Genomic DNA, 25,681 nt, shown 5'->3' with positions numbered 1-25,681 from the left:
ATGGCTCTTTGCCACCTGCAATCGCTCTTGGCCACGCCCACTTCTCCACTCTGCACAATGATCAGCTGTTCAGCTGCTGCAGGAAGTTTATCCTGCACTATGGGCTGCACAAAGGTGCTAAATAATTTTAAATAATTTATTTTAGATAAAACTTACATGCCGATCGTGCGGCTCATCCATCAATCAGCCAATTGTGTGTCATGTCCAATCTTATTTTGAAAAACCGCAATAGTGGGTCCGCGATAAACGAACCGCGAAGTAGCGAGGGACTACGGTATACCGCCCTCCTTTTCTGTGCACATGTTCAACAAACACACACACCTAATCTTGGAATATCTTTACTCAGCACACACGACAGTTAAGGTCAAAATACTATAATTTTAAAACAACGGTTCATTATTTCTTATCTGGCAACCCGACTGACATGGAAACTACAACGTTTTCATGAAAACCCGCTCATTTTTTGTTTACTACCCCAATAAACATTGAAAAAACACTAATGTTTCCAGACGTTGTTCTCGTAGATCACTTTGACTTGGTCGTTTCAAAAGTAACTCGCATGCTGAAAAAGTGTGGGCACCCTTGGTTTAGGGAATGCCAGTTTTTAGTTCCTAGTTTATACGATAAATACCTGCTTTAAAAACTTTGAGGCACTCGTCTGAAGATGTTTTAGATTTGTCTAAAAGTTGCTGCTTGTGTTTAGGTTAAAACTCAGAATGGACGTTTATAAATGTGTGTATTTATTATGTCCACAACCACCATTAAGAAAGTTCATAACATTTCTCCGTCCATATACGGAGCATAACCACACCCTTGAGTCAGTTGTGAAATGATTTAGTGTTTTGGGTTTTCTTTCGGTCTGTGGACCGAGCTGACGGGTCAGTACCTTCATTGACAAGAAAACGGGCATAGATGAGCAGCCAGTAGCGATACTCCTGCGACGACTGCAGGGTCAGAGCAGATACCAGCTGATTCTCCAGGAAGGCGAGCGTCACGCTCTGCTGCAGGTGGTGAGGCGTGGAGGAGAGGCGGGACGCCAAGCGACCGGCGCTGCAGAGAGAAGACAGGTTCCGAGTGCTGCTGAACGGAGGAAGAAGCTGCAGCAGCAAAGGTTAAAATATGCAAACCATACTTGAGGTTCCGTCCCTGCATGACAGCAAGTGGTCCTGAGGACACAGGTGCATCCTGGGACGGCAGGCAGCCCCTAAAGTCAGCGCACTGGACCAGAGAGTCTCCTTTATCTGCTATCAGAGTCCTGAACAGAACAGGGTGTAGATCCTGAGCTGTTTGCTTAGAAAGCCTGTCGGCTGCCGTTTCTGTCCCGGCTGGTTTCTTACCACGTCTCCAACAAGGAGCTGAAGCAGTAGGACTTCCCGTTGGACAGTCCAACGACTGGGATCCCCTGCGGAGTCAGCAGAGACTGAGACACCGTAGTGCCAGCACCTGCACGCACACATGAAATGATTTAATGAACAATAATAAGATATGAACGAACTGAAACCATCTTTATGTCGACTCAGGTCCCATTTATTTAAAACACTAAGAAAATTCAGACCATTGTCTGGTTATTTTTTTCTACATTCAAACTACTCCTGGTGTTATTTTAGCCATTTATACCCAAACGTTCGGCTCATTCAGGAGATGGGTGCTTTAACTCTTCGTTTTAGTAAGTTTTATACTTTTTTAAACATTTAACTTTATTCAGAAATTACATCCAGATCTCTTCAATTTATTCAAAAATATTGTTCTGTTAGAAATCTGCTTCAGCATCCCTGCTCTGTTTAGTTACTTTCAGTTTTTAGCTAACGTTTTGCTACTTTAGCTACTATTAGATTATTTTTAGATAATTACTACTTTAGCTTTAGCTTCTGGATTGCTAAAATCAGCAAGTAGCAAAAGTCTAGCTACATTTAGCTAATTTTCTGATAATTTTAGGTTTGAAATAGTGTTTTGTTACTTTTATCTAGCATTTTGCTACATTTGGTTTTTTGCCAACACTTCCTTTTTTAGCTTTAAAAAGTAAAGTTTCAGTAAATTTCAGGGAATTCATGATGCTTTTTTGCTCTGAATCAGATTTGATTTTTGCAGTTTTCAAATCGTGCAGAAACTCTTGCAGCAGGTCGTACATCAAACACTAAACGGAAAAGAGACTAAAGGAAATGAAGCGTATTCAGTGTTTCTTTCAGATTATGGGACCGTGTGCAGCTGCGCGGTGTCTCACCAGATAAAATGGTCAGTAGCGACTCGTTCTTCACCAAAGCTTTCTGTTTATGAACATCCCTGCAATAAATCACAAAAATATTTACGATTTGGTTACGAAAAAACACGTCAATTAATGTGTTACTTTTCTTATAATATAATTCTGTTATTTAGTCTCCATGAAGAAAAAAAAAGATAATTTCGAACTAACCAAACAAACAGGGCCGCTCCGGCAGTCAGAACCATGACAAAGTGGGCGGAGCAATGCAGGGCGGAGACAGGCGTGGCCAGCTGGATGGCGGGGAGGAGCCGCCTCCCACAGCAGGAGAACACCGACAACATCCGGTCCTCACAGGCGACTGCGAGGACGTCGCTGAGGGAGAAGAAATAGATTCAGATGTTTCCACACCGTCTCATCCTCATCCAACGACCAGCAGCAACAACTTCAACATTTCACTTAATTTCTTATTTTACAATAAGAGCCTTTTACATGAACAGAAAGATTACCTCAAATTAAAAACGCACGAACCATGTCTGTCATAAAATATTAAAAATAGATAATCGTTTTTAAAAGCAAAGTAATAAAGTAAAATGAAGAACACTAAACCTAAATAAATTTAATACTTTTTTTTCCTCCAAAATGCAAAATGGCAGTAGGGACAGACGACTCAATGTGGGATGTTAATTAGGTAAAGACGATATTTACCATAAATGTGTTATTTTGGTGGAAAGGATAACGGTACGTTAGCATGTTATGGCTCTTACCTGCTCCCTGCAGCGATGACGACCGAGCTGGGCAGCAGGGTGTTCCAGTCCCGTCCGTCTCTCGAGCATCGCAGCTGGCTGAGCTTAGAACCTGCAACCGCAGAAACCTCATTCTCCACATCCAGGATCACGGACGGCTCCACGCTCACCTGCACATTTGCACAAATGCAGAAACACCTATGAACATATAAATTCTTGACGGTGAGATTCAAACTAAAATAGAAATGTCTAAAAGTCTGTTGTGCGTACACTGCATTTGTCTGAAAAAGGTAAATTGCAACGGGAGACTTGAAAAACTATTCATGAGAGCAGTTTCTAAGAAAAATACCCATAAACGGACGAACCCTTTAAATGTTTCAGTAAGGACAGCAGAGCGGTGGTGACGGCGTGTTACCTGCAGGCTGAAGGACTTTTGTGTACTTGGAGTTGGCAGCTTTAAAACGGCTGCAGGAGCTGGAGGAGGAGCTGCCACCCTGCTGGGCTCCCGCTCGGGCGGAGAAATTATCTGACGAGAAGACCAGACACTCAGTTACTGAAACTCTGTGGATCATTTCATCCATTCCAAAAACAAAGAGGAAAAAACGACTTTTGACTCTTTGAAAAGACAAAAAATGAACAAAGAACATAAAGAAACCAGGGATGCACGATATTATCGGCATGGTATCGTATCGGACGATATTAGCGTTAAAGTTAAATATCGGACATCGGCCATTCCATCAAAATAACTCACCGATATAAAAGACGCTGTTTTTGTTCGACAACCCAGTGACGAGGACGCCTGCAGCAGCAGCACAACGTGATGACGTCACACGCGCCTACCTGATCTGATCACGGCGGAGAGGAAGAAGTCAAAATGTTGATGGTGTGGAAGGTTTTTTTTTCCGTCGAGGATGTTGGATTCCGAAGATTTGTGGACTATGTTGAGCTACATCGTCCCCAGTCTGAAATAGTTTTCCGACGTAGCCTTACCCGAGTTACAAGCCGTCATTTTCGACGTCATTGAGAAGCTAATAGCCGATAGCACTTGGGTGAGTTTTACCACAGACATTTGGACGTCGTGTTAGCCCCGTTAGCATGATTAGTCTTACGGCACAAAAAAATAGACAAAAACTTTGAACTTAAAAAGTGTGTCCTTCATGCACAGGAGTGCAGAGGATCCATCACTGCAGCTGAACCTGGAACAAGCCTCCACAAGTGAGACAGCGTCGCAGGTGACTAATGCTAATAAATAACATTTAACACTTTTCATTTAATATAAGTTAAAGTGATATTTAAGTCATATGGCTGTTACTGAATATATGGGGGAGCGGTGGCACAGAGGTTAGAGAAAGTGAGCCTGTGATAGGAAGATCGTCAGTTCAAGCCCCGGTACCAACATCAAAAATGTGGGTGGGGTAGGTGAAGCACCCACACCTGCCCCCACCCTCATTCGCCCCACTCTGGACCCCTGAGCGAGGCCCTTAACCCCCACGTGCTCCCTAAAACAGGTCTCTCTTGAAAATGAGTTCCCGTGGCTCAATGAGACTAACCTGGATAAATAAAGGGTAAATTAAAAAAATATAGATGTCACCAGCTCTAACAGCTGTTGCACAGTTGTTGTAGCAAATAAGCCTAAATAAGAGGGACATGTTCTGACAAAGGAAAGGATATTAAAAATATCGGTATCGGCCAAAAATCCAATATTGTGCATCATCCCTATAGGAAACTAAAGAAATTTACGTTTCTGTAAAAAAAAAAGAAAAAAAAAAAAAAAAAAAGTGAAGCCGAGAGCTGAACGACTGCTGAAATTTGCTGAAGCAGCTGAAACTTGGTAAAACTAAAAAGTAGAACACTAGTTAAAATCCAAAAATACAAAAAGTTTGGTTAAAGCAGCAAAATGCTAGCTACAAGTACTAAAAAGCTAGTTGTAAACAACAAAAGGCTAGTTAAAAGTACTAAAAAGATAAAGTACCAAAAAAGATAGTTACAAGTACCAGAATGTTAACTAAAAGCAAACCGTAGCAAAAGGTTGGCTAGAAGCCAATAAAGTAAAAGTCCAGAAGAACAGTAGCTAAAACCTACAAACATAAATAATACGCTGAGGCAGAGAGCGAACAATGACTCAGCACTCTCACTAAATGCATCGCTGCGTATTCAGAGATAAACCAGATAAATAAAACCTTCTTCTCTTTACCTGAGTGAAGGGTTGAGGGATGGGAGCGGCCATCTTGTCTTTCCTCGGCCGGCCCTTCTTCCTCTTCTCCACCACTTCTCCTCCGTCCATCAGCAGCTCCGGTTTCCTCTTCCCGAACACCAGATTTTTGTTGATGGCGGCCATTTTGTCCTCGCTGTCGCTGCTCGTATCTTCTTTGGTTTTGGCGTCTTTCTGGGCAGAGACGACGTCCTTTGGCCTGCTCCATGAACAGAAAAGAAAAAGATGAGTTTTTCTTCACACTTTTGTTTCCTGCTCCACCGAGTCGGTCACCTGTCCAGAGGTGTGAGTCCGGCAGTGGAGGCGATGGCCGATGTGACCCCTGGGGTGGCCTTCGATCTCTCTGTGAAGCGCGAGTCCAGGGCCTTCATTGGCTCGATCTTGGATGAAGATGTGAGCAGCAGACTGGACTTCACACTGAAACCAAACGTTCAAGTCGTAAGTGAAGAGACGACAGAAGAAAGACCAAAAAAAAAAACGTTAACAGAGTGTAAGGTTGTCCCCTGAGCCGTCCTCGTACCCTTCGTTGTTGTCCTCCAGGCCTTTGTTGGCGCTGCTGGCAGGAGGTGAAGTGAGCACGCCGTCCTGGTTGGGCCTGAGACCCAGAGAAGAAGGCTGTCCCGGGCTGGAGTCAGAGTTCAGCTGGGGGGTGAGCTGGTTGGACATTGAGGAGCCCGAGGGCAGAATAGGAACACTGTTGAACAGAGCTGGTGAGAAATCCCTGCAGGAAACAGGACAAGAAAGAAAGGAGCCTCAACGATGGATCTTGTAGCTCTGCTTCTAATGTTCGTTATTATCACACGTGGCTGAAGGTAAAGGTTTGTCTGTACTTTTACCAAAACATCAAGAATCATTGAACTTTAATAAAACTTTCAGGAAGTTTTCAATCGATGCACATCTTTGGACTCAACACAATTCAAGATGGCTACCTTAGCTAACTGATCTTCGAAAACACAAAAATGGTTAATACTCAGCAAATTTTACAGATGTGCTAAAATTTGATCTGGAAGTAGCTGAATATCGCCCTCAACAAATACTCGGAGCACATTAGCTTAAAACGTTGGCATTAACTGTTGGAGCTAACCGTTTGTTGAGCCTCGTATTTGGAACATTTATGGTGAAAACCAACACGAACCGTTACTCTTTAAACACCATCTTTAAGGTTTTTACGGTACAGATGAAGTATTGGTCCTGCTGAACAGCAGGCGGTGCGGCTTTTCCTACCCCGTGTCCAGCTGAGCGATACAGAGGGGCGTGATGCGTCTTCTTCCGTCCGCTGTTCTCGTCTCCACCTGCTTCTTTAAAAGGTTCTGGAAACACCGGAGAAGTAAAACATAAATAAATTCAGCTCCAAAGACAGACGCTTAATTTAAACGGTTTACAAAATACAAACTTCAGGTCCAAGTAGCAAAAAAATGTGCATCTACAACATTACTGACGTCAGTTTAAACAGGCTTTTGTTTACCGTATTTTTCAGATTATGAGGCGCGTTCAGCGAAATAAGTTCATTTGGACAGATTTTTGAGCGCCGTGTACCACATAAAATCAGTTCCAGGTCACTAAGCGCAACCAGAATTAATACATAAGACGCACTGAATTATAAGGCTCACTGTTGATTATTGAGAAAATTAAAAAGATTTTAAGTGCCTTATAGTCCGAAAAATACAGTAATAGTTTTGTTAGTTTTATTTAGTCTGTCCCACTAAAACCACTAATAAATCAGCCATTACAGCATAAAAATTAAAAGTTGACTCAAAAGTCTAAAAACCTTGAAGAGAATATCCTGATGCATGCTCAATAATCCAGGTAGAAAAATCTAAAAAAGTTAGATTTTCTGGAGGACCAGATTTAACTTTTTTAGACCTTGAAGAGAAGTTTCTAAATGACACCCCTGTTAATAAACCATTTAAAAAGAGGTTTATATAAGTATGAGTTTTGATGCAAACACACTGGGTGAGCATTCTGCCCAGCTCTTGGTGGCCTGTGGTGCATGCTGGGAGTTTTACCTTCCTGATGTCCTCCAGAGACTCTCCGTTCATCACGCTGTTGACTTTGGGAGCGGAGGATTCTGGTCCAGCGCTGGCCACTGCCATGTTGGCCTGAGCAGAGTTCTGTCGCTGCTGTTGGTACTTGAGCATCTCGGGGTTCTCGATGATGGTGGTGGACAGCTGAGCCTCGGTGTTGGTTATAGCCAGGCTTTTACCGTACATGTTCTGATGGATGGTGTTCTGTACGACGCAGGGAGAGAGAGGTTTGAGTCAGGTTCAAGGAAGGATGGAGAAAATAAACGAATGCAGACAAAAGTACAGTCCGAAAAGCAGAAAGACAATAATAATAAACACAAACATGATGGTAAACATCACTGAGCTGATATGGATTTAACATGAAACGCTGAATTTAAAAAGGAGCTAAAATTACTCCACAAAAACAACATAAGAAATGAAGATTATTATTTCACAATGTTGTTAAAAGCTAGTTTTAAAAGTAACAAAAGTAAAGTAAATAAGTCAAATAAATAAATAAATACAGGGTGTTTTGTTACTTATTATTTGTTACTTTAACTTTTGGAACTGCCGAGAAACTTTTTTTTAAATACGTCATAATTTAGAGTAGAAAAAAAAAAGGCCCTTTAATTGTGGCTACATTTAAATCACAGAATAAGACATAAAAATTTGTTTTTGTATTTCTCCCCAAAAATTGGTTTTAATCCTAATCCAAACAAGATTGGCAACAAGATGCATCTATGTTTTTTTTCCAATTATTTATGATGTAAATGTAAAATGTTGCTTTTAAGACAGGTGATTCCAGGCTGCTCATCTGGATCCACAAGATTCTGCTTCTGGCAAAAGTTTGTGATCCTCTTGAAATATTAAATTTTAGATTCCTGAGTATTTAAGCTACTTTTCTATAACAACATCATTCTGACATCACGAGAGGCTCCACAGATTTGTTTTACTAACCAGAACACCCGAAAAATCGTTTTGAATCCTGTTTTTCTTTGTGTTTTCTAACAAGGATTTCTTGACATCATCTGGAATTTCCAGCTGATATTGAACGTTGCTTCGCTAACATGCACAAAAAGTAGCAAAAACAAAAATTTGGGCTTTTCTGCTCAAAATCCTAGTTGGTTGTTGGTCCTGTTCAGAAAAGAACTTCAACATGTTATTTAGGATATTTTACCGGTAGATATTTTATTCAAACGATCCATAGATTTCTTACCCATAAGCTGCTGTATTCATACCCATCTGCTCACAACAGACTCATGTTCAGGCTGCTGTTTAATACACCACATTATTATTGTTTAGTGCATTTCTTAGATCCTTGTATACTGTTTCTTTTTTATAGTTGATATTTTTGCTATTTTTGGGTGTAACTGTAATTTTGTTCCCCCTCATGCACCACATGTGATGCGAATGACAATAAAGTCCCTTTGAACCTTGATAAGGTATTTATAAATCACATTTAGAGAAAATTCAATTATTGCAAATTGGTCCAACAGTATCTCACTACAGCACCTCGCTGCGTAATCCTCAGTTTGATGTTATGGATCACATTTAAACAAACCCGAGTGGCGATTTCTTATTTGACCTTTGCGGCGTTACCCAGAAACACGTCAACGTCTTTGATCGTTGCTCAACTTTAAAATACCAAGATATAACTTTATGTTTTCAGATTTAGTAAAATAAAAACAGGTTTTTGTTGCAACAAATACCCAGACAGAACTGTGTACAAACTGAGGGTTCGAGGAGATTTTTTTTAAACATCTCTCATATCAACACAATGAAACGAGCGAGTTTCAGTCAGGCTGCATCGATGCAACATTTTTAAAAAGCTCTTTCATCTACCCCAGAGCAAATGGCTTAAATATGATAAATAGTTTACTTTTGGTCCAATATTTTGTTGTAAAACTAATTTATCATTCCACAGAAACGAAACTAAAAAGATTGTACGAGTTAAAACTTCAACATTGTGGATTAAATAATCTGTGATATGTTTCACCTTCTCTTCCTCGTTCAGAGGGTCTCCTAGTTCATCCAAGGAAAAGTCCAGGTAGGCCACAGTCCCGTCCATCGAACACACCAACATCCCAAGACCTGTCAGAGTCCTAACACACACACGGACACACACACACTTATTAATGGTAGTTTTGTAACAAACTCCAAGAACTGGCATACATTTTCAGCAGTGTCCAAATATTTTATACACAGACTGCGATAGTAAATAATATTAATATTATTATTATTGTGTTAATGTGAGTTTCACTTGATGTTTAGAGCCGCCCAAAGGTTGTAAACTCACCAGGAAATGTCCATAATGGATTTGTCAAACAGATCATGTATGACCACCAGAGGACGCTTCAGTGAGGTGAGCTGAGGAGAAGAGAGACTTTAAATGTTTGGATGCTATGAACAGCTGATGAAAGTGGCTGTGAAACCATCAGAGACGCAAAATGAAAGTGAGTCTTAAAACATTCAAAGCATTGAAATAACGTTAACTGCAATCAGGTCTGTGAAAGCCCAAAGATGCTGAATCAACATGGTCGGCTAACACGATACAAAAAAAATCGCTGCAACTTTCCAGAGGACTGGGTGCAGCTAACACTGATGCTGAGTTTGAATCATCTTCGACACATCTGGAAACGGTTCTCTGTGAACTGACCCAGACGGAGAGCGACCGGTCTTTGCTGCCAACAGCGCAGCAGCAGTACGGACAGCCGGGCTTCGGAGAGCTGCCGTTCTTCTGCTTCTTCTTAAAGATCTTTGGATTGAATTTCTGCAAACACAGACCCCGGATCAGTGAGAACGTTGCTACTGCTCATAGTGAAAAACACACTAAACGGCTGGACAAGCTCCTTACCACCACCGTGACGGCTTTACGGTGGCCCACAAAGTCCATGTTCGTCTTCCAGCCGTCTCTCTCCACGATCTGAGCGGTGGGGCCGGAGTTGTTCATGGCGTGAGCCGACACCAGATACTGACCGTCTGGAGACCAGGACAGACGCAGGACGTGGGTCGTTCCGCCACACTGAAGAAAAAAAAACAATTATTCAAACCTAAATTTAGTCGACTGAAGGAAACAAGAGACAAGACTGATGTAACAGATGTTCCAACAGCATCTGTACCTCTGAGAAAGGTTTGGTGATGTTGGCATCCATCTGCCAGTCCACAGTCCTCCACACTTTGAGACTGTGGTCATCGGCCTGGGAGGCGATGTATTTCCCTACTGGATCCCAAGTCAGGCCTTTAACCAGCCCCGTGTGTCCTCGCAGGCACGTGACCATCTCTGAGGAGACAATGGGACCATGACAGATGTGACGGTACAAAAAGCTGAAGGTTTAATTGATCATTATACTACTACTGATTCAAAGTCCTTTTTAGAGGCAAACTCAAGATTTTCTTCCTTCCAAGTTCTTGAAAGAGTTTTTTTTTTATACTGTAGGTTTTTGTGTCTTAACTTTTTAAACCCTTGCCTTATTTTAGGAACTGTCCCTGCTGCTGTTAAACATACTGTGGTTAGGCCCCTTCTAAAAAAAAAAACTCACGTTGACCCACGGATTTGATCAAAATTTCGACCTCTCATGTGCCTTTTAGAGCTAAAGTCTTAGAAAAACTTGTTTTAATGCAGTTACAACCATCTCAGAAAAACATAGAGCTTGTCATGGTGCTGAATCAGCCCTGTAAACGGTCCATAATGACATTGTCATGTCCATGGACACAAAGTGTCCAGCTGCTGCTGGACCTTACAGCTGTTTTTGACACAGTGGACCTGCTGTCCTCTCATCATCAACATTACGTTGGTAGATCTGGTTCAGCTCTCAAGTGGCTCACCTCCTACTTGACCAATAGAACTTTCTGTCACGATGAGTACTTTGTCTTCTTCAACTGCTCTTCTTTTTTGTGGTGTGCTGCAGGGCTCTATTCTCAGTCCTCTTCTTTTTTCTCTTTAGGATGTTACTTGGATCAGTTATAGCCAAACATCACTTTTCTTTTCACAGTTATGCAGACAATTCACAATTTTATTTTATTTTTGCCTACCAAGCCTAAAGGTACTCACCTTCACACTTCTTTTACTGTCTGTATTACTGACATTAAACGGTGGCTTCACCAAATTTTTCTGTTTTGAAATGAGGGAAAGACGGTGTATATATTCTTTGGTGATGATGTTCCTGTAACTTTGATGCTTTGACATCCAAGTTTAGACACAGAGTTAAAAACTTGGAGGTGACCTTTAAAGATTTGAAGTTTAACAAACATAGCCTCTGTAGTCAAGGTCAGCTTTTATGTTGTGTCTTTTAACCAAGGTCAAGCCTTTTTTAAATCGTCCAGACCTGGAAAAGGTCATTTATGCTTTTCTCAGCTCAAGGTTTGACTACTGCAATGTTCTGTATGTAGGTATCTCCCAGTCCTCCATCAGACGTCTTCAACTGGTCCAATATGCTGCGGCCTGACTTTTAACCTACACGTCCAGATGTGAGCACATCACCCTCGTTTTAATTTCTCTCCACTGGCTTCCAGTCCATTTTTGAGTTGATTTAAAAAAAATTTTAATCCACTTTTAAAGTTCTTAATGGTCTCGCCCCGTCTTATTTAGCTTATTATGAGTGCAAGAGAACATTAAGATCAACAAACAGATTTTTTACTTTTTGTCCCGAGGTCCAAATACAAACGTTGGGGTGACTGGGCCTTTTCAGTCGTTGCATCCAGACTGTGGAACAAACGACCTCAGGATTTGCACTTCATCACTGATCTTTTTAAATCTAACCTTAAAATCTTTTAATTCAGGCAGGCCGTGTGGCTCTCTGGCACGTTTTTAACTTTTGTATTGTGAAGCCCTTTGTGCACCTTTTGGCTGTTGGAAAGGGCTCTATAAATAAATAGATTGAAAAATAAAAAAAAGCTCCAGCTTCTTAAATATGGGAAGAACTTTTTTAAATTATACCAGTAAATATAAATATTTTATAAAGACCATTATGATATTATACCAAAAAATATAAAAGTTAGTATGGAAAAACTGCAGTAATATTCAGAGGTTTTTTTTCCCCATTTAGATAGTATATAGCAAAGATATTTTATGATTTGTCAAATTAATCTATTTATTTTAATACACATTTAGTCCTGCATTCCAGGTCTAAACTTTTCAATAAGAAAAAAAAATAAAAGAAAGGGGCAAATTTGGTCAACAAGTCTAAATAAATAAAATGACGAGAACCTTTAGTTTTACATCTGTTCAATAAGAATTAAAAAAATATATAAAATGTAGCATCAAGTTTGTGTAGAATTCAGCACTACACTATTTGCTGAAGACAAATGTAAAAATCTCTTTTTACTTCAGAAAATTCCTGAACTGTTTCGTTAAAGATCTAAGTACCCGGTCAAAACTTTTCCTCTTGCTCCATTTTCCCGTTAAAGACATAAAACATGAACGAAGAAAGAATGCAGGTCAAATATTTAAACCCTCGGTGTTTGCACTGAGGGCGACTCTCTGCGACTACCACGGCACATTTCAGCTCAGTCTGTCAAACTGGCTGTGTCAGTCATTTTTGTGATTGCTAACGTTCATTAGCTGTGGCAGCCATCTTAAATCAGGTTGAATTAAAAAATTGTTATAGATGAACTTCCAATGTTGCCTGTCCAAGGGTTTAAAAGATATTTTGCTAACAGCTCAGTCTGGTCATATTATGCAACAGTTTCGTTTTCAGCTGAGTCGCTCTGGTTTCTGGTTTTCCTACCTGGGAATTTGCGTGCGTTCCAGATGACGATGGTGTTGTCCACGCTGCAGGAGGCCAGCCACACGTCATGAGGCGACCACGCCACGTCCATCACATCTGTGAAAAAAAAATGAAAAAAAAGCAGAAACCTGAAGGACTGCAGGAGAACGCAGTCAAACCGGTGGCAGCGACACATGAAATTACAGTCGTTGACGAGAAAGAATTTCAGGGCATGGCGTCGTACCTCCGGTGTGGTTCCTCAGGACTGTGACACACCTCCACTGCTCCACGTTGGCCAGTTTGTTGCTCGAGCCGAACACGGTGCTCGGCCCGATCAAGCTACAGGAAAGAAACATGCAAAGAGCAGAAAGTGACCGATGAATACAGTTTACTTTAGTTGCAGATACGTACTGCGATTAGAAGTAAATAATATCGAAAACATAAAACTTTCCAAACGGTTCACGTTGGAATGTGTGTGTACGTACGCCGCTCTCTTCCACACCATGACGAGCTTGTCGTCTCCCCCCGAGGCCAGGTACAGCCCATTATTGGACCATCGCACGCAGTTCACACAGGCTGCAGAAACAAACAATCAATCACCCTTCCAGTGACCCAGTTTGTGTTTAACTCATGAGTCTGTGAAGACGTCTGAGCGCAGGCCGCCATGTTCTGATGGAACACCTGCAGACGCGTCCTGACAGAAGACGCGCATGCATCTAAAGCTTCCCATCATCAGCCTTTGATTTCCAGCGTGAGCTGTGTTTCCCTCTGTTACATAAATCCAGACAGAAGTGTTACTTTGAGCAGTTAACCTCAGACCCAGCTTGAGGCTGATCGATAGAGAAAGTCCCTAAACCTGCTCCTCTCACGATTTTACAAGACGTCATTTTAGGTCAGTTCCAGCCTGTGAACTTCATCGTTTGTAATTTGAATTAAAATGTCCAAATTTACACTGGTAGAAGAAGGTCCTGGGTTCGATCCCCGGTTGGACCTGGGGTCTTTCTGCGTGGAGTTTGCATGTTCTTCTCGTGCTTGCGTGGGTTTTCTCCGGGTACTCCGGTTTCCTCCCACAGACTAAAAACATGCATGTTAGGCTGCGTTCAGGCCTCCCTTGGAAAAGAGATCTGTGATCTCAGTGGGATTTGCCTGGTTAAATAAATAAAGGTTAATAAATAAGTATTCGAATAAATCTGTCACCTCGGAATGTGATCAATTCTGCCCGTTTTATGTTTTGTCTTTTTTTTTTGCGAGGGGTGACAAAATATTGAGATCACATTTTAAATCAATATTGTATATTTCATTGTGTTTGCATTGTTTTTAAAAATCACATGTTTCACAGTTTAAATTAATGTTTGCACAGTTTGATTTCTACTATTTTGTACAGCAGTCGATCAGCCTGTTGCACCGTTTTAACTCTCATCCTTTCACTAATCTATATCTGTATCCATCATTATGACACAAACGGGTTTTATCAAAATATAGTTAGTTCAAACATAAAAAAACAAACAAGTTGGATTGTTGAATCTCACCTACTGTGTGAATACAGGTCGATAAAAATCAAACGCTGTATTCGAGTCCTACGCTTTTCACTTTGTACTGTCAAGTTGTGTACTTCTGATACTAAATTAAATACTGAGATCCAAACTTAAAGAAACTTCAAATCTCAAAAAGCTCTTTGTGAGAACGTGTTGATTTGCTGCAGCAAACAGCTACGTTTGCAGAACAATCCCATCACGAGCCCCTCCATCTTACAGCCCCTCGGCTCTCTCCAGATTATCTAACAACTCTTTATGTGCTTAAAAAAATCTTTGCCATGTTTAAGAATATAGTTTACTCTACAATAAGAGAAATAAGGAGTACCAAAAAGAGCAAACAAACATCTGGATCATTAAGGCGGGTCAGACGGGGCTGGTTACCGAGGTGATTGTCCATCTGGCAGAGCATTTTGGGGATATTTTCATTCTTCTCATCTTCTTCTCTGAGGACCGGAGCCATGTTCCAGATCATCACCTTCCCAGAATCCTCCCCTAAAAACAAATTATTATTAAATTATCTTAATGCTCTGCTCCAACGAGACCTTTTTTTGTGGCATCAATATAAGAAATCTTGAATCTGTGAACAAACAAGCGTCTTACAGGTCCACGGCAGCCGTCGCTGCTGCACGTCTTACCTTGACCACCTGTTGCAAATTTCGTCCCATCTGGGTGGATGTCAACCGAAAATATGGGTTTGCCTGAGAAACAACACAAAAGTCAACAAATATCGATTTCAGTCGAATAAATCAAGAGATTTATCAGCAGACACGATGTGTTTTCTGATCACAGAAGAATCTCATCCACTTGTTTGTTTCCTGTTTTTTAAAAAGGTTTTATTTAGGTGGTCTTATGGAAAATTCCTCGGTCTTCAGTGATTTTCCACAGTTATGTCGGAGCACGCAACTGAGCTGAAACAGGTTTCTCTCCTGGTCCACATGCGTGTTGCGTTCAAGTGAACACGCCCTGCATGCCTTTTAGGAATTTCTTAGAAAGAAACCTGCTTTAGTGAAATCCGTTAAGATTAAAGGACTCAACGTTTTTATCTCTTTATGCACATTTTAGTTTTATTCATCTAACTTTAATTATGGTTTGATGCACCACAGCAACAATTTTAGAAAAACAATTCAATTGAGAAATAGTTAAAGAATTACAACATCATTTCCCATAAACCCAATTTTCCTCACTCCCTTTTCATTCTGTCACCACAACACTTTTTATGCTCCAAAATCTCAGCCAGTATCATCAGTTGTATCATTATGTCTTATGATTTAGCAAATCTTACAAAAAAAAGTGTGCACGCAAAACATAACAAAAATGGTGCAAGGATCAGGAATCATAAAAGCTATAAAACGAAAAAGTCTGTTGGTATATAATCATAAGATATGCAACATAATACGAGTGATGTCAATGCAACATCAGCACAAGCAGCAGAAAAAGATATAAACACATTTATTCATAATTCAGTAATTGTTTATGGTTATTCCACGTTTGTGTTTTTTCTAAAGCTGCACTCCGTCGTGCACAGTTTAGGTCCATTCAAGTGGGTGGACCGGGTGCACGGACGCAAAATTCAAGTTAGGCATGTCGGGGTGTTAAGTTAAGAGCTAAGGCTGAGGGAAAACATTTTGTACCTGGAGCTGACTTTTGAATTATTTGTCACCTTTTAAAGACCGTTAGCAATTTGCTAATTACAGCTACATCACATCACTGCAAGTATTTTATCTGACTGTGATTATTCTGAGCAAATATTTTCCTGTTTCTGCATAAAAACAGATAAAAAATATGTTATCACTATTTTTTATTAGATATCAAACATATCCTGATTAATTCATCCAGGTAAATAAATCACAAAAATGTTAAGAGGTCATCTGGACGGATTCTTTAGCGGGTTTCCGTTTAAATGCAGATAAAATAAAAAGCCTTTTTATGAGCTTTTACTGATTATTAAGACAAATCAAAAAGATGTCCAATAACATGGCGGTGTGCAAAGGTTCAATACAAAAATCCCAAGTGGCGTACATAAAATGTTTATATTTGTAACACCTTTGTTTGAATATTTTCAATGACCTACAAACCCACATTTTATTCACAACAGAAGAAAGAAAACATATCAAATGATACAAGTAAGAAATTGAGCCACGTTTGGGGGAAAAAGATCATTTTGAATTTGATGGCAGCAACACATCTCAAATAAGTTAAGACAGGAGCAAAAAAATAATTGTAAAAGCAAGTGGTACAAATAAGAAATAGCCTGAGAAGCTTTTCGCAAGAAATTAGTTGAGTAAACAGATTGGCTATAAAAAGTTAATTTTAGAAAATCTCAGAAGTAAAGAAGAGGTTCACCAATCTGTGAAAACAGGGCCTACAAACAAACAATTTCAGAATAAAGTTCCTCACTGGAAAACTGGGCAGTCTTTGAATATCCCATCATATACAGTTAATAATATCAAAAACTTTAAACAAATCTGGAGAAATCTCTGAGTTCAAAGGGCGAGGCTGAAAGTAAATATTGAACGACTGCTATCTTTGGGCCCTCAGAGGTAACTGCATTAAAAACAGGTCTGGTTCTGGACATCACCGTTTGTCAGGCTGTCCACAAATGCTGGGCAAAGCTCTATCAGGCAAAGAAGAAGCCATAGGTGAACTGGAGTAGGCTTATGGGGGAGAATCAATTTTGTTTGGTGTTTCCTCAGACTGATGAAGCCTTCTGGATGGAGGGCGAACAGTCTCATAAAAAAAATAAAATAAAAAGTCCTGATGACCTGACTGAGCATTGTTGGATTTTATACCTGGATTACTGAGCATGGACTCTGGGGTCCAGGTGAACACCATACAGAAGAACTTTTCTCTGGACCAACGCTCATTTAAAATAAACCGAGGCAAAGATGGAGAACTGTTCTGTAGTTTGAAACCACCGATAACACACCCTCTGTGCTAAAAACAAGGGGTACCATCCAGCTCATTGTCAGTGCATATTTAAAAAGACTGCCTCTCTTATGGTATAGGGGTACATTAGTGCCTCTGGTATGGGCTGTGTACACATCTGAAAAGGCCCCATCAATCTAGAACAGAACACACGGGATTTAGAACAACATGTTCCCAAACGACAAAGCAAACCCAGGATTGTTGAACAGCAAGAATCCTCCATCAGACAAGAATGGGTCACCCCCCCCCCTGAAAAACTGCAGCCGCTGGTCTCAGCTCACAGAGGTGTGCAGACTGTTGTTGAAAGAAGACAGGGGGCTTCACAGGGAATCATGGATCCCAAACAACTTTCTTTTTTTTTTTTTTAAACGTGTTGCCATAAAATTCCAAATTTTTACTTTTTTTTTTTTTTTTCCCAAGAAACTGCACAATTTATTAGTTTCCACATCCGACATCTTTACCGTGTTCCCCATATGGGTTTATGAGCGTCGCAAATCACATCCCAGTTTTTTTTTATTTTTTTATCTACGTTTCTATGCAACGTCCCAACTTTTCCGTTGCTCTGTGGTTGTTTAAATATGGAGTGAACGCCAACATTTCTGCGGATTGCAGGTTCTGAACTAATCGTAAATGTCAATGCGTTTAGTTAAACTGAGCAGGATCCTTCCCAAACACTGACATGTAGTCACTGATCTGTTCTCTAATAAACCTATAATTACCACGGGCCACCGCACACGTTCAGGCCGTTTGCCTCGACGGTTAACTTTCCGAAGTGACAGCAGCAGCTCGGAGGTCTCACCAACTGACACATTTCAGCTTCTTGTCTGATTGGCCTCGACACGCAAAGTTTCGGCTAAAATGTCGCTCGGGGCGTCAAATATTTTGAGCACGATGTCAGTTTCAGATGGCATCTCGGACACGGGTCACTTTAAGTTAGCTAAAGTCAGAGCATCCGAGCTAGCCTGGGGGCTAACTAGCTAGCTGCGTGTTAGCAAATGTAAACATAAATTGGAGCACAGGGGAATTCATTGTACTAGGACAAAAACATCGCATCTTGTTGCTCTGTTGTTGAAATTAGTTTGCAACATGTGAGACAAACAAGTGTCGAGCACCATCATGCCTCTTTAAAGTCACCCCCCCTCTGACAACAAAAGCCCAACTTGGTCCAACAGATTCCTGCACAAGCTTACCGTTGTGGCTCACCCAGCTCGGCTTCAGCAGCTTCATCTTCGCTCCGAGTTTATTTCGGTTTCTTCTCGTCTTAAATAATCAAAAATAACCCACAGGGCGGTCAGTTCACTTAAAGAACTTACGCCGAGTCCCCTCCCTTTGTCTCAAACTCTGTCCGACACTTTGCCGTTTTTGTCTTTGAACTCCATCTCTGCAGCAGCGGGCAGCATCTCCGAGCCGAGCAGCGGGAAGCAACACTGACAGGCTGCCCCGGACTGTAAACTATGTGACACCAGGCACTTCCGGAGTACTTCCGTTGTTTTTGACCGCGCACAGGAAGCGCCTGCAGATCTCCGACTTATCAAATTAAAAGGAAAAATGAAGACCGTCAACTTATCACAAGATTGCGAATTACATAATTTTAGCATAGATAATAACACTTCAATGTGTTTCAAAAGTATCAAAGCGGAATATACCTTTATTCTCCTACAGAAAAATGATCTGAAAGTCAAGTGTCATTTTTATTTTGAAGGTTTCCTCTACGGTCACTAGAGGGCGACAAAAATTAAATGTCTTTAAAATGTGTCTAAAATAAAATATATTCTGTGTTGGAAAAAAAAAAAGCAAGAACTAAAGAAAAGTTTTTGGTGGTTAAAATTTTAACAGTATTTATAATAAAGCTTTTTAATTTTTATTACTGTACTATTAACAATTTTATATCCTTCCGTTTTATTTATATCAAGCCTCAAATGTGATGCTTTGGACAAACTTCAACTTGATTTCAAATATATATTTTAGGTAATGTAATATATCATCAAAACAATACTAAATCGTACTTCTCACTTAGAAACAGCTTATATTTGCAGTCAAAATTAGAGAAAAACAGCTGATCTTTAAATAAATGAGTTCCGTTCAAATATCCCCAAGAGGCAATTAAGTTTTAATGTCTAGTCCCAACCCAGATATGCACACAAATCAACAAAAACAAACATTAAGGTTAAATATGCACATGCACAAACAAAACAAACAAAAAAAAAACGCCATGTGGCAGAGCCTCAAAAATAATTCAAAGCTGGACAAAGAAATAAAGGAGTTGGAAAATTAAATTTATTTCTGAAGCTCGATTTTGATTTTGTATTATTTTCACTTTCATGAAAGTTGATTTATTGCGGCTGAATCATTAATGTTGCAGAAGTTGTTCAACAAATGTCAGATTTTATTAATTCAATGAGACATCAGTGTCAAAGGGAAAAAACCTGGAGGGAAATTAATTTTCACGCTGACTCTAGAATTAAATTTTAAATGAAATACCAAAACAGACAAGGATTTCAGTAATTTCAAAAGAAAAAAACACCAGAGTTAACAAAATAAAAGACATAATGCCACAAAAAATATCAATAATGTAATTTGTGCACGAGATGAATACCCCAACCATTTTTGTTTTAGGAAAATAAAATAAATCCTGGAAAACACAATCAAAGACTCCCGTTCTCGTTACAGTTCACATCTGGACGATGTTACAATGCCTCAGTTCGCCTTTTTTGTTGTGGTTAAAATGTGTTTAAAATGTTGTAAACAGCAGCTCCATCATTTCATGTTGCATTCACCTCTCAAATACTTTTAGACTTTTTCTGTAAATGTGAAAAGTCTTAACGGTCAGTTTGAGAAGCAACAAACGATATTGTCAAGTAAAAAAACACCAACCATCTTTTTTTAAAAACAAAAAAACTCCAACTTCTTGTTTCGCCTTGTGGAAGCTGATTTCAAAATAAAAATAAAATAATTTTACATGAAGTAAAAGCACTCAACCAATTAATTAATTAACTTTGTCGGCTGATGTGAGATGATCGAGACAAACTGTTTCAACGGTAAAAGTTTTGCTCTCTTGTCCTCAGTTGAGGCTTCCATGAAAGAGCAGAGACCTCTGGGTAGAAATACATTAAAAACTAGAATAAAAACTACTTTACTCTAAAGTTGGTTCTTAAATTCAAACTGTCAAACTCCGCATCTGAATAAAATGTTCAACCCGCTCAGAACCTTGTGCTGCAACACATGAAGCGACCTACAGGGGGCACCAAAGAGTCACGGAGTTCAGCAGCGCAGCTCAATGGCACAGCTTGTTTAAATGAACAGGTTTGAACAAAATGACCTTTATGAAAGTTTTTAATCAGCTTCATGTGATTTCAGTAGGTTTTTACAATGCCCGCAGAGCGTCCCCACAGGAACAGTCAGTTTTACAAATATATATATAAATGAGGTCTTTGAGTTTGTCCAACATGTGGAGACTTCATGGACCCGACGTGCCTTTGAAAATGGCCTCGATCTGCTCCAGAGTCTTGCCTTTGGTTTCTGGGATGAAGAATATTGTGAAGACGATGTTGAGGGCGCACATGCAGGAGAAGAGCCAGAAGGTTCCCGCGCTGGTTAGACTATCCTGGAAGAAAAGACAAGACAAGAATGAGGCAACAAAAACTAAATGGAAGTGCAAGAATTATTTGAGTGAATTCTGACTCGGCACATTGTCTTCTTTCTAAAATTTAACTTCTTTCGGCTGCTCTCTTCTTCAGGGGTCGTCACAGTGAACTAACTTGCACAAAGACTTAGTGGTTGTTTTTACACCGGATGTCCTTCCTGACACCACAGCCCTCTGTGTGGAGCGGAGGGTGCCCGGGGAAGCAGATGGTGGGAGTTAAGTGCCTTGCTCAAGGGTCCAGAGTGGGGCAAATGAGTGTGGAGGCAGGTGTGGGTGTTTCACCTTTCCCACCCACATTTTGGTATCATCGGTCCAGGGACTCGAACTGGCGACCTTCTAATCACAGACTCGCCTTCTCTAACCTCTGCGCCACCACTTCCCTTAACTACTTCTATATGCTTTGTGCTATTTTGGCCTTTCACATATCAAAAAGTTCAGATCATTCAGAAGATGGTATTATGATCATTGTAATTTATATTTTTCAAAATATTTAACTTTAGTTACAAAAAATAATTACCCAAAAATTGATTTAGATCTTTTCAATTCCTTCATAAACATCGTTTTCTTTGAACGTTGTTTCAACATATATGCTCCATTTTTGTCAAACTTAGCCACTTTCAGTTTTTAACTATTGTTTTGATCCATTTGTTCTATTAGCTAGCCTTTTGTTAGTTTAAAAGTAGCTAAAGACTAGCTAAAAGCTAGTTATAAACTACCATTTTGCTAGTTTGAGCTTTAACTAGCCTTTTATTGCCATGAGCTTGCCTTTTGCTATTTTAGCTCTTCACTAGCATTTTGCTACTTTAAGCTTCTAGTTGGTCTTTTGCTACTTTTGTTTAAGAAGTCTTTCTTCCTTTTAGCTTGTAGTTAGTATTGTGCTCTTTTTAGTATTTACTGGTAGCTAATTTGATGTTTTCCTTTTTTTAGCTTAACTCGGTTTTGGATTCTTTAGCGTATTATGACTTCTTATGTTACTTTTAGCTTATAGCTACTGTTCTGCTACTTTTAACTTTAGATAATTTGTTGCTTTTAGCTAGCCTTTTGCTACAGTTAGCTTTTAGAAAACCTTTTGCTACTTCTAATGTTTAGTTGCCATTTTTCAACTTTGTTACTTTGGAATTTAGCTAGTGTTTTGCACATTTTAGCTTAAATAATTTAGTTTTAGCCTCTTCAGCAAATTTCAGCAGTCGTTCAGCACCAAGCATTCTCACAGCAAATGTATTTTCTCCAGTTCATTATAAATTTACTGTGTGGTGATTTATTTAGTCTAAACACAAAAAAGTGGCACGCCAGCAGAATGTTATAATCCACGACTGATTATGAAGCAAGAATTAAAACTAAATGAATAGAACTGAAACAAGCCAATCAAGCAACATAACGTCATTAATCATAAATCAGATTTTTGAGCACATTCTAATGTAGCCATCGTCTTGTTCCGTGTTCGACAGGTCACCAAAAGAACCAAATCTTTGGTGCTGGGAAGCAGAATTTTTCTTTTTGAGCGCATTTATTAGCAAAACAAAACAGAGATGAGAAAAGCTTAAAAAATTAAGAAAATATTGATTAAAAAAAAAAAAAAGTCTGAATCTTTATGTGGTTTTCCAACGAGCGCTCACCATCATGTTCTGGAAAGTTTTGGTGATGATGAACGCCATGCCCCAGTTGCTGATGACCACAGCTGCGCCGGCGAACCCCCTCACTCGGATGGGGATAACCTCCGACATGATGAGCCACGGGATCGGACCCCAACCAATGGCAAAACCTGAACACGACAAACAGCCAGTAAAACCATTCCGTCTACAGGGAACATGGGCCAGTTCCTAAAAAACACCATTTGTTGAACCTTCCAGACACCAAGGTATCGATAGAAAAATTGATAATAATCAAACATGTCGGAGAGGAGCTGAAGGTTCATGTGACTCACCTGAGATGAAAATGGCCATGCTGGCCAGGGCCAGCCAGGTCAGGTCTGAGTGTGGTTCTACACCGGCTGCAGTCAGGAGGTCCAGTGGTGACGGGGTGCTGGGAGGCTTGGGTATCAAGTAGAAGTATACCCCAAACGTTGTGGTGCTAATCATCATGGCAACACCTTGGGACAAATAAAATAAGAAATAAGAGAGAGGCGTTATGACATTCTCTCTTTCGCCTTCGACGAAGACGGCCGCTCTTACCCCCCCCTCCCTCCTACTTGTGCTGCCGTCTTGTCCCGTCAACCTCAGAGCCTCTCTTTACAAATCTTCTGAATTGAAAATTATTATGGATTTGGTCAGCTGGTCCCTCAACGCAACTGATAATTTATTTTTTTCCATCAGACGACGGGGTGCTGGAGAGCCCTCATGCCCTGAATGGACCCACGCAGCTGGGTATGTCATTGATGCCTGGAGTGAGTGGAAGATGGTGTGCCCATCTGTTCCGTCCATGGAGGATGTAGATGTGAACATTATTGGATTTATGATAACAGGGTTTCTGCTTTTTTTGGAACTGGATACATTGGATATTGACAAATTAGGAAGACGTCGGCAGCCAGCCTTATGTGAAGAATTAATTTGTGCTTCGACCTCTCAAATTCATTTACTTAACGAGCCCAACCGCAAGCTGGACGCAATTTCTGAGAATCGTAGGCCACTTGTGGCTCCTGGAACTCGCCGGCATGAAGGATTCAATCTTGGCGAATGCTAAATCGAGCACGGACCGGGCGGAAAGTCCACTAATTCTGGCTGTTTGGATTCACCATCGAGTGTACCAGCAGAACGTGAAGGCAGACAGAAAACAGAGTCTGGCGGCCCAAACAATTGTCGTTTATCTGAATTTTGCCTCCCCGCTGGCCTTGGACAGGCCAACTTATCTCAAACTGCTCCTGGAGGATACACAACCAGAAGCTCTGCCTGCCTCGTGTTCCCTTTTTCTCATCTGCCTGTATGTTGTATGCAACAGGTCTCTGTTGTAAAGGAGTCTTCGAGGGAACTAACCTGAATAAATAAAGGTCTAATAATTAGAAAAAGGCCAGTGTTGGTGTTAGGGGTGGATGCACGCAAAGAGATCTACAAACACAAATAAATTCAAGAGTCAGCCAGTTTGAATAATGCCACAACAAAATCGAGCTCAGTCTGTAAAAGTGGCCGAGTACAGCTACAGTTGTCTTTGATAAGGGTGAATTAAGTTCCAGTGGGCATCTTGAATGGGGTCGACTCTAGACGTAAATCAGTTGTAGATGTACTTCCAGTGATTACTCTCAGTCCTTGAAGAGCAAAGATGGACAGAGGACCTCCAGTTTGTCAGCAAATGTGAAAGAAAATCATTAAACTGATTAAAAGCACAGCTTCTCAAAGACAGATTGGCAGGGGAGTGCAGATTTCTGCTACTTAAAAGAATCTGGAGGATTTTCAACGAGTTGAGAATGATAGCCGTGACCTCTGACCCCTCAGACAGAACTGGTGTCGGCAGCAAGTCCCAACACCCGGTATTTGTTATGGTTCTGTGTTTGGATCAGAGTTCTGCGACGGCAGCATTAAAGCAGAAAAGTCCAGCAGAGACTTTATAGCAACATCTGCTGCCTTCAAGGCCACACCACTTCCAATGACATCTTTGTGTTTTTAACGAGGCGATGTAAAAACCTCGCTCTGCCCACGTGACAAAGACTGAGGACGAAGAGGGGACGGGGACTGGCCCGTCCTGCTGTCCTCACCTGTCCCCAACGAAGGATGTGTGGGGAATTCAGAAACTGAATGTGTGAAAACATCAACCGTGCACTGTCGCACATGGACAATAAATCAAATCTGAAACTCTTCACTTTTCATCCTCAATGTTAGAACCTCTAAAGCAAGGGTGCCCACACTTTTCAGCATGGAAGCTCCTTTTAAAATGACCAAGTCAAAGTGATCTACCTACTAGAAAGGCACCGTCTCCACAGAACAACCTCTGGAAACATTTGTGTTTTTTCAATGTTTATTGGGGTAACAAAACAAAAAGTGAGAAGGTTTACACGAGAAACGCTGTAGTTTCCATGTCAGTCAGGTTGCCAGATAAGAAATGATGAGCTATAGTACTGTGGCTTTAAAATTATAGTATTTTGACCTAAACTGTCATATGTGCTGAGTAAAGATATTCTAAGATGAGGTGTGTGTGTTTGTTGAACATGTGCACAGAAAAGGAGGAGGTAAATAAAACATTTCCAAATTTATCTGGCAACCCTGATGCAGGGCTCAGCTGTATTCATTGTGCATGCAGCATCTGCATGACAGTTAGTCCAAACTGGTAAATACACTAACGTCTCTTTGGAGCCTGGATTTTATTAGTTTTGCTCCTACATGCTGAAGAAGGGCGAGCGGCACAAAACACTCTGCTCTCTGACGTTTATTATAACTTTTATATTAATTAAAACTGTTGCTATATTTATTAAAACTGTTGTTGTATCTATTAAAAAACTGTTATATCTATTAAAACTGTTATATCTATTAAAACTGTTATATTTATTAAAACTGTTATATTTATTAAAACTGTTGTTGTATTTATTAAAAAAACTGTTATATCTATTAAAACTGTTATATCTATTAAAACTGTTATATTTATTAAAACTGTTGTTATATCTATTAAAACTGTTGTTATATCTATTAAAACTGTTGTTATATCTATTAAAACTGTTGTTATATCTATTAAAACTGTTATATTTATTAAAACTGTTGTTATATCTATTAAAACTGTTGTTATATCTATTA

At 40.2% G+C, this 25,681-nt stretch overlaps 2 protein-coding genes across 2 annotated transcripts in view; both read right to left on the bottom strand.

Moving 5' to 3' along the window:
- LOC119413164 (protein HIRA) overlaps positions 1 to 18,851 on the bottom strand; it is a 21,141-nt gene extending 2,290 nt beyond the window's left edge. The window contains exons 1-23 of the mRNA XM_037680185.1: positions 18,514 to 18,851; positions 15,034 to 15,096; positions 14,780 to 14,890; positions 13,349 to 13,439; positions 13,108 to 13,202; positions 12,885 to 12,980; positions 10,278 to 10,438; positions 10,013 to 10,180; positions 9,815 to 9,928; positions 9,455 to 9,525; positions 9,155 to 9,260; positions 7,162 to 7,383; positions 6,380 to 6,465; positions 5,676 to 5,876; positions 5,429 to 5,572; positions 5,138 to 5,354; positions 3,359 to 3,469; positions 2,965 to 3,113; positions 2,411 to 2,572; positions 2,222 to 2,280; positions 1,338 to 1,443; positions 1,133 to 1,255; positions 887 to 1,050 (exon numbers count right to left, since the gene is read on the bottom strand). Coding sequence (XP_037536113.1) covers positions 887 to 1,050; positions 1,133 to 1,255; positions 1,338 to 1,443; positions 2,222 to 2,280; positions 2,411 to 2,572; positions 2,965 to 3,113; positions 3,359 to 3,469; positions 5,138 to 5,354; positions 5,429 to 5,572; positions 5,676 to 5,876; positions 6,380 to 6,465; positions 7,162 to 7,383; positions 9,155 to 9,260; positions 9,455 to 9,525; positions 9,815 to 9,928; positions 10,013 to 10,180; positions 10,278 to 10,438; positions 12,885 to 12,980; positions 13,108 to 13,202; positions 13,349 to 13,439; positions 14,780 to 14,890; positions 15,034 to 15,096; positions 18,514 to 18,550 — 2,857 coding nt within the window. The 5' untranslated portion in view covers positions 18,551 to 18,851. The remainder of the gene's footprint in view (positions 1 to 886; positions 1,051 to 1,132; positions 1,256 to 1,337; positions 1,444 to 2,221; positions 2,281 to 2,410; positions 2,573 to 2,964; positions 3,114 to 3,358; positions 3,470 to 5,137; positions 5,355 to 5,428; positions 5,573 to 5,675; positions 5,877 to 6,379; positions 6,466 to 7,161; positions 7,384 to 9,154; positions 9,261 to 9,454; positions 9,526 to 9,814; positions 9,929 to 10,012; positions 10,181 to 10,277; positions 10,439 to 12,884; positions 12,981 to 13,107; positions 13,203 to 13,348; positions 13,440 to 14,779; positions 14,891 to 15,033; positions 15,097 to 18,513) is intronic.
- A 1,532-nt stretch (positions 18,852 to 20,383) lies between these two features.
- Positions 20,384 to 25,681, bottom strand: part of slc2a8 (solute carrier family 2 member 8) — a 14,673-nt gene continuing 9,375 nt past the window's right edge. Inside the window, exons 9-11 of the mRNA XM_037680184.1 lie at positions 22,891 to 23,055; positions 22,583 to 22,728; positions 20,384 to 20,927 (exon numbers count right to left, since the gene is read on the bottom strand). Of these exons, the coding sequence (XP_037536112.1) occupies positions 20,781 to 20,927; positions 22,583 to 22,728; positions 22,891 to 23,055 (458 nt within the window). The 3' untranslated portion in view covers positions 20,384 to 20,780. The remainder of the gene's footprint in view (positions 20,928 to 22,582; positions 22,729 to 22,890; positions 23,056 to 25,681) is intronic.

The sequence above is a fragment of the Nematolebias whitei genome, chromosome 8 (genome assembly GCF_014905685.2).
Source record: "Nematolebias whitei isolate Nwh7 chromosome 8, NemWhi1, whole genome shotgun sequence".
In the NCBI taxonomy this organism is placed as follows: Eukaryota; Metazoa; Chordata; class Actinopteri; order Cyprinodontiformes; family Rivulidae; genus Nematolebias; species Nematolebias whitei.
The sequence above is the reverse complement of the archived record's forward strand: the minus strand, read 5'-3'. Positions and strand labels throughout refer to the sequence as shown.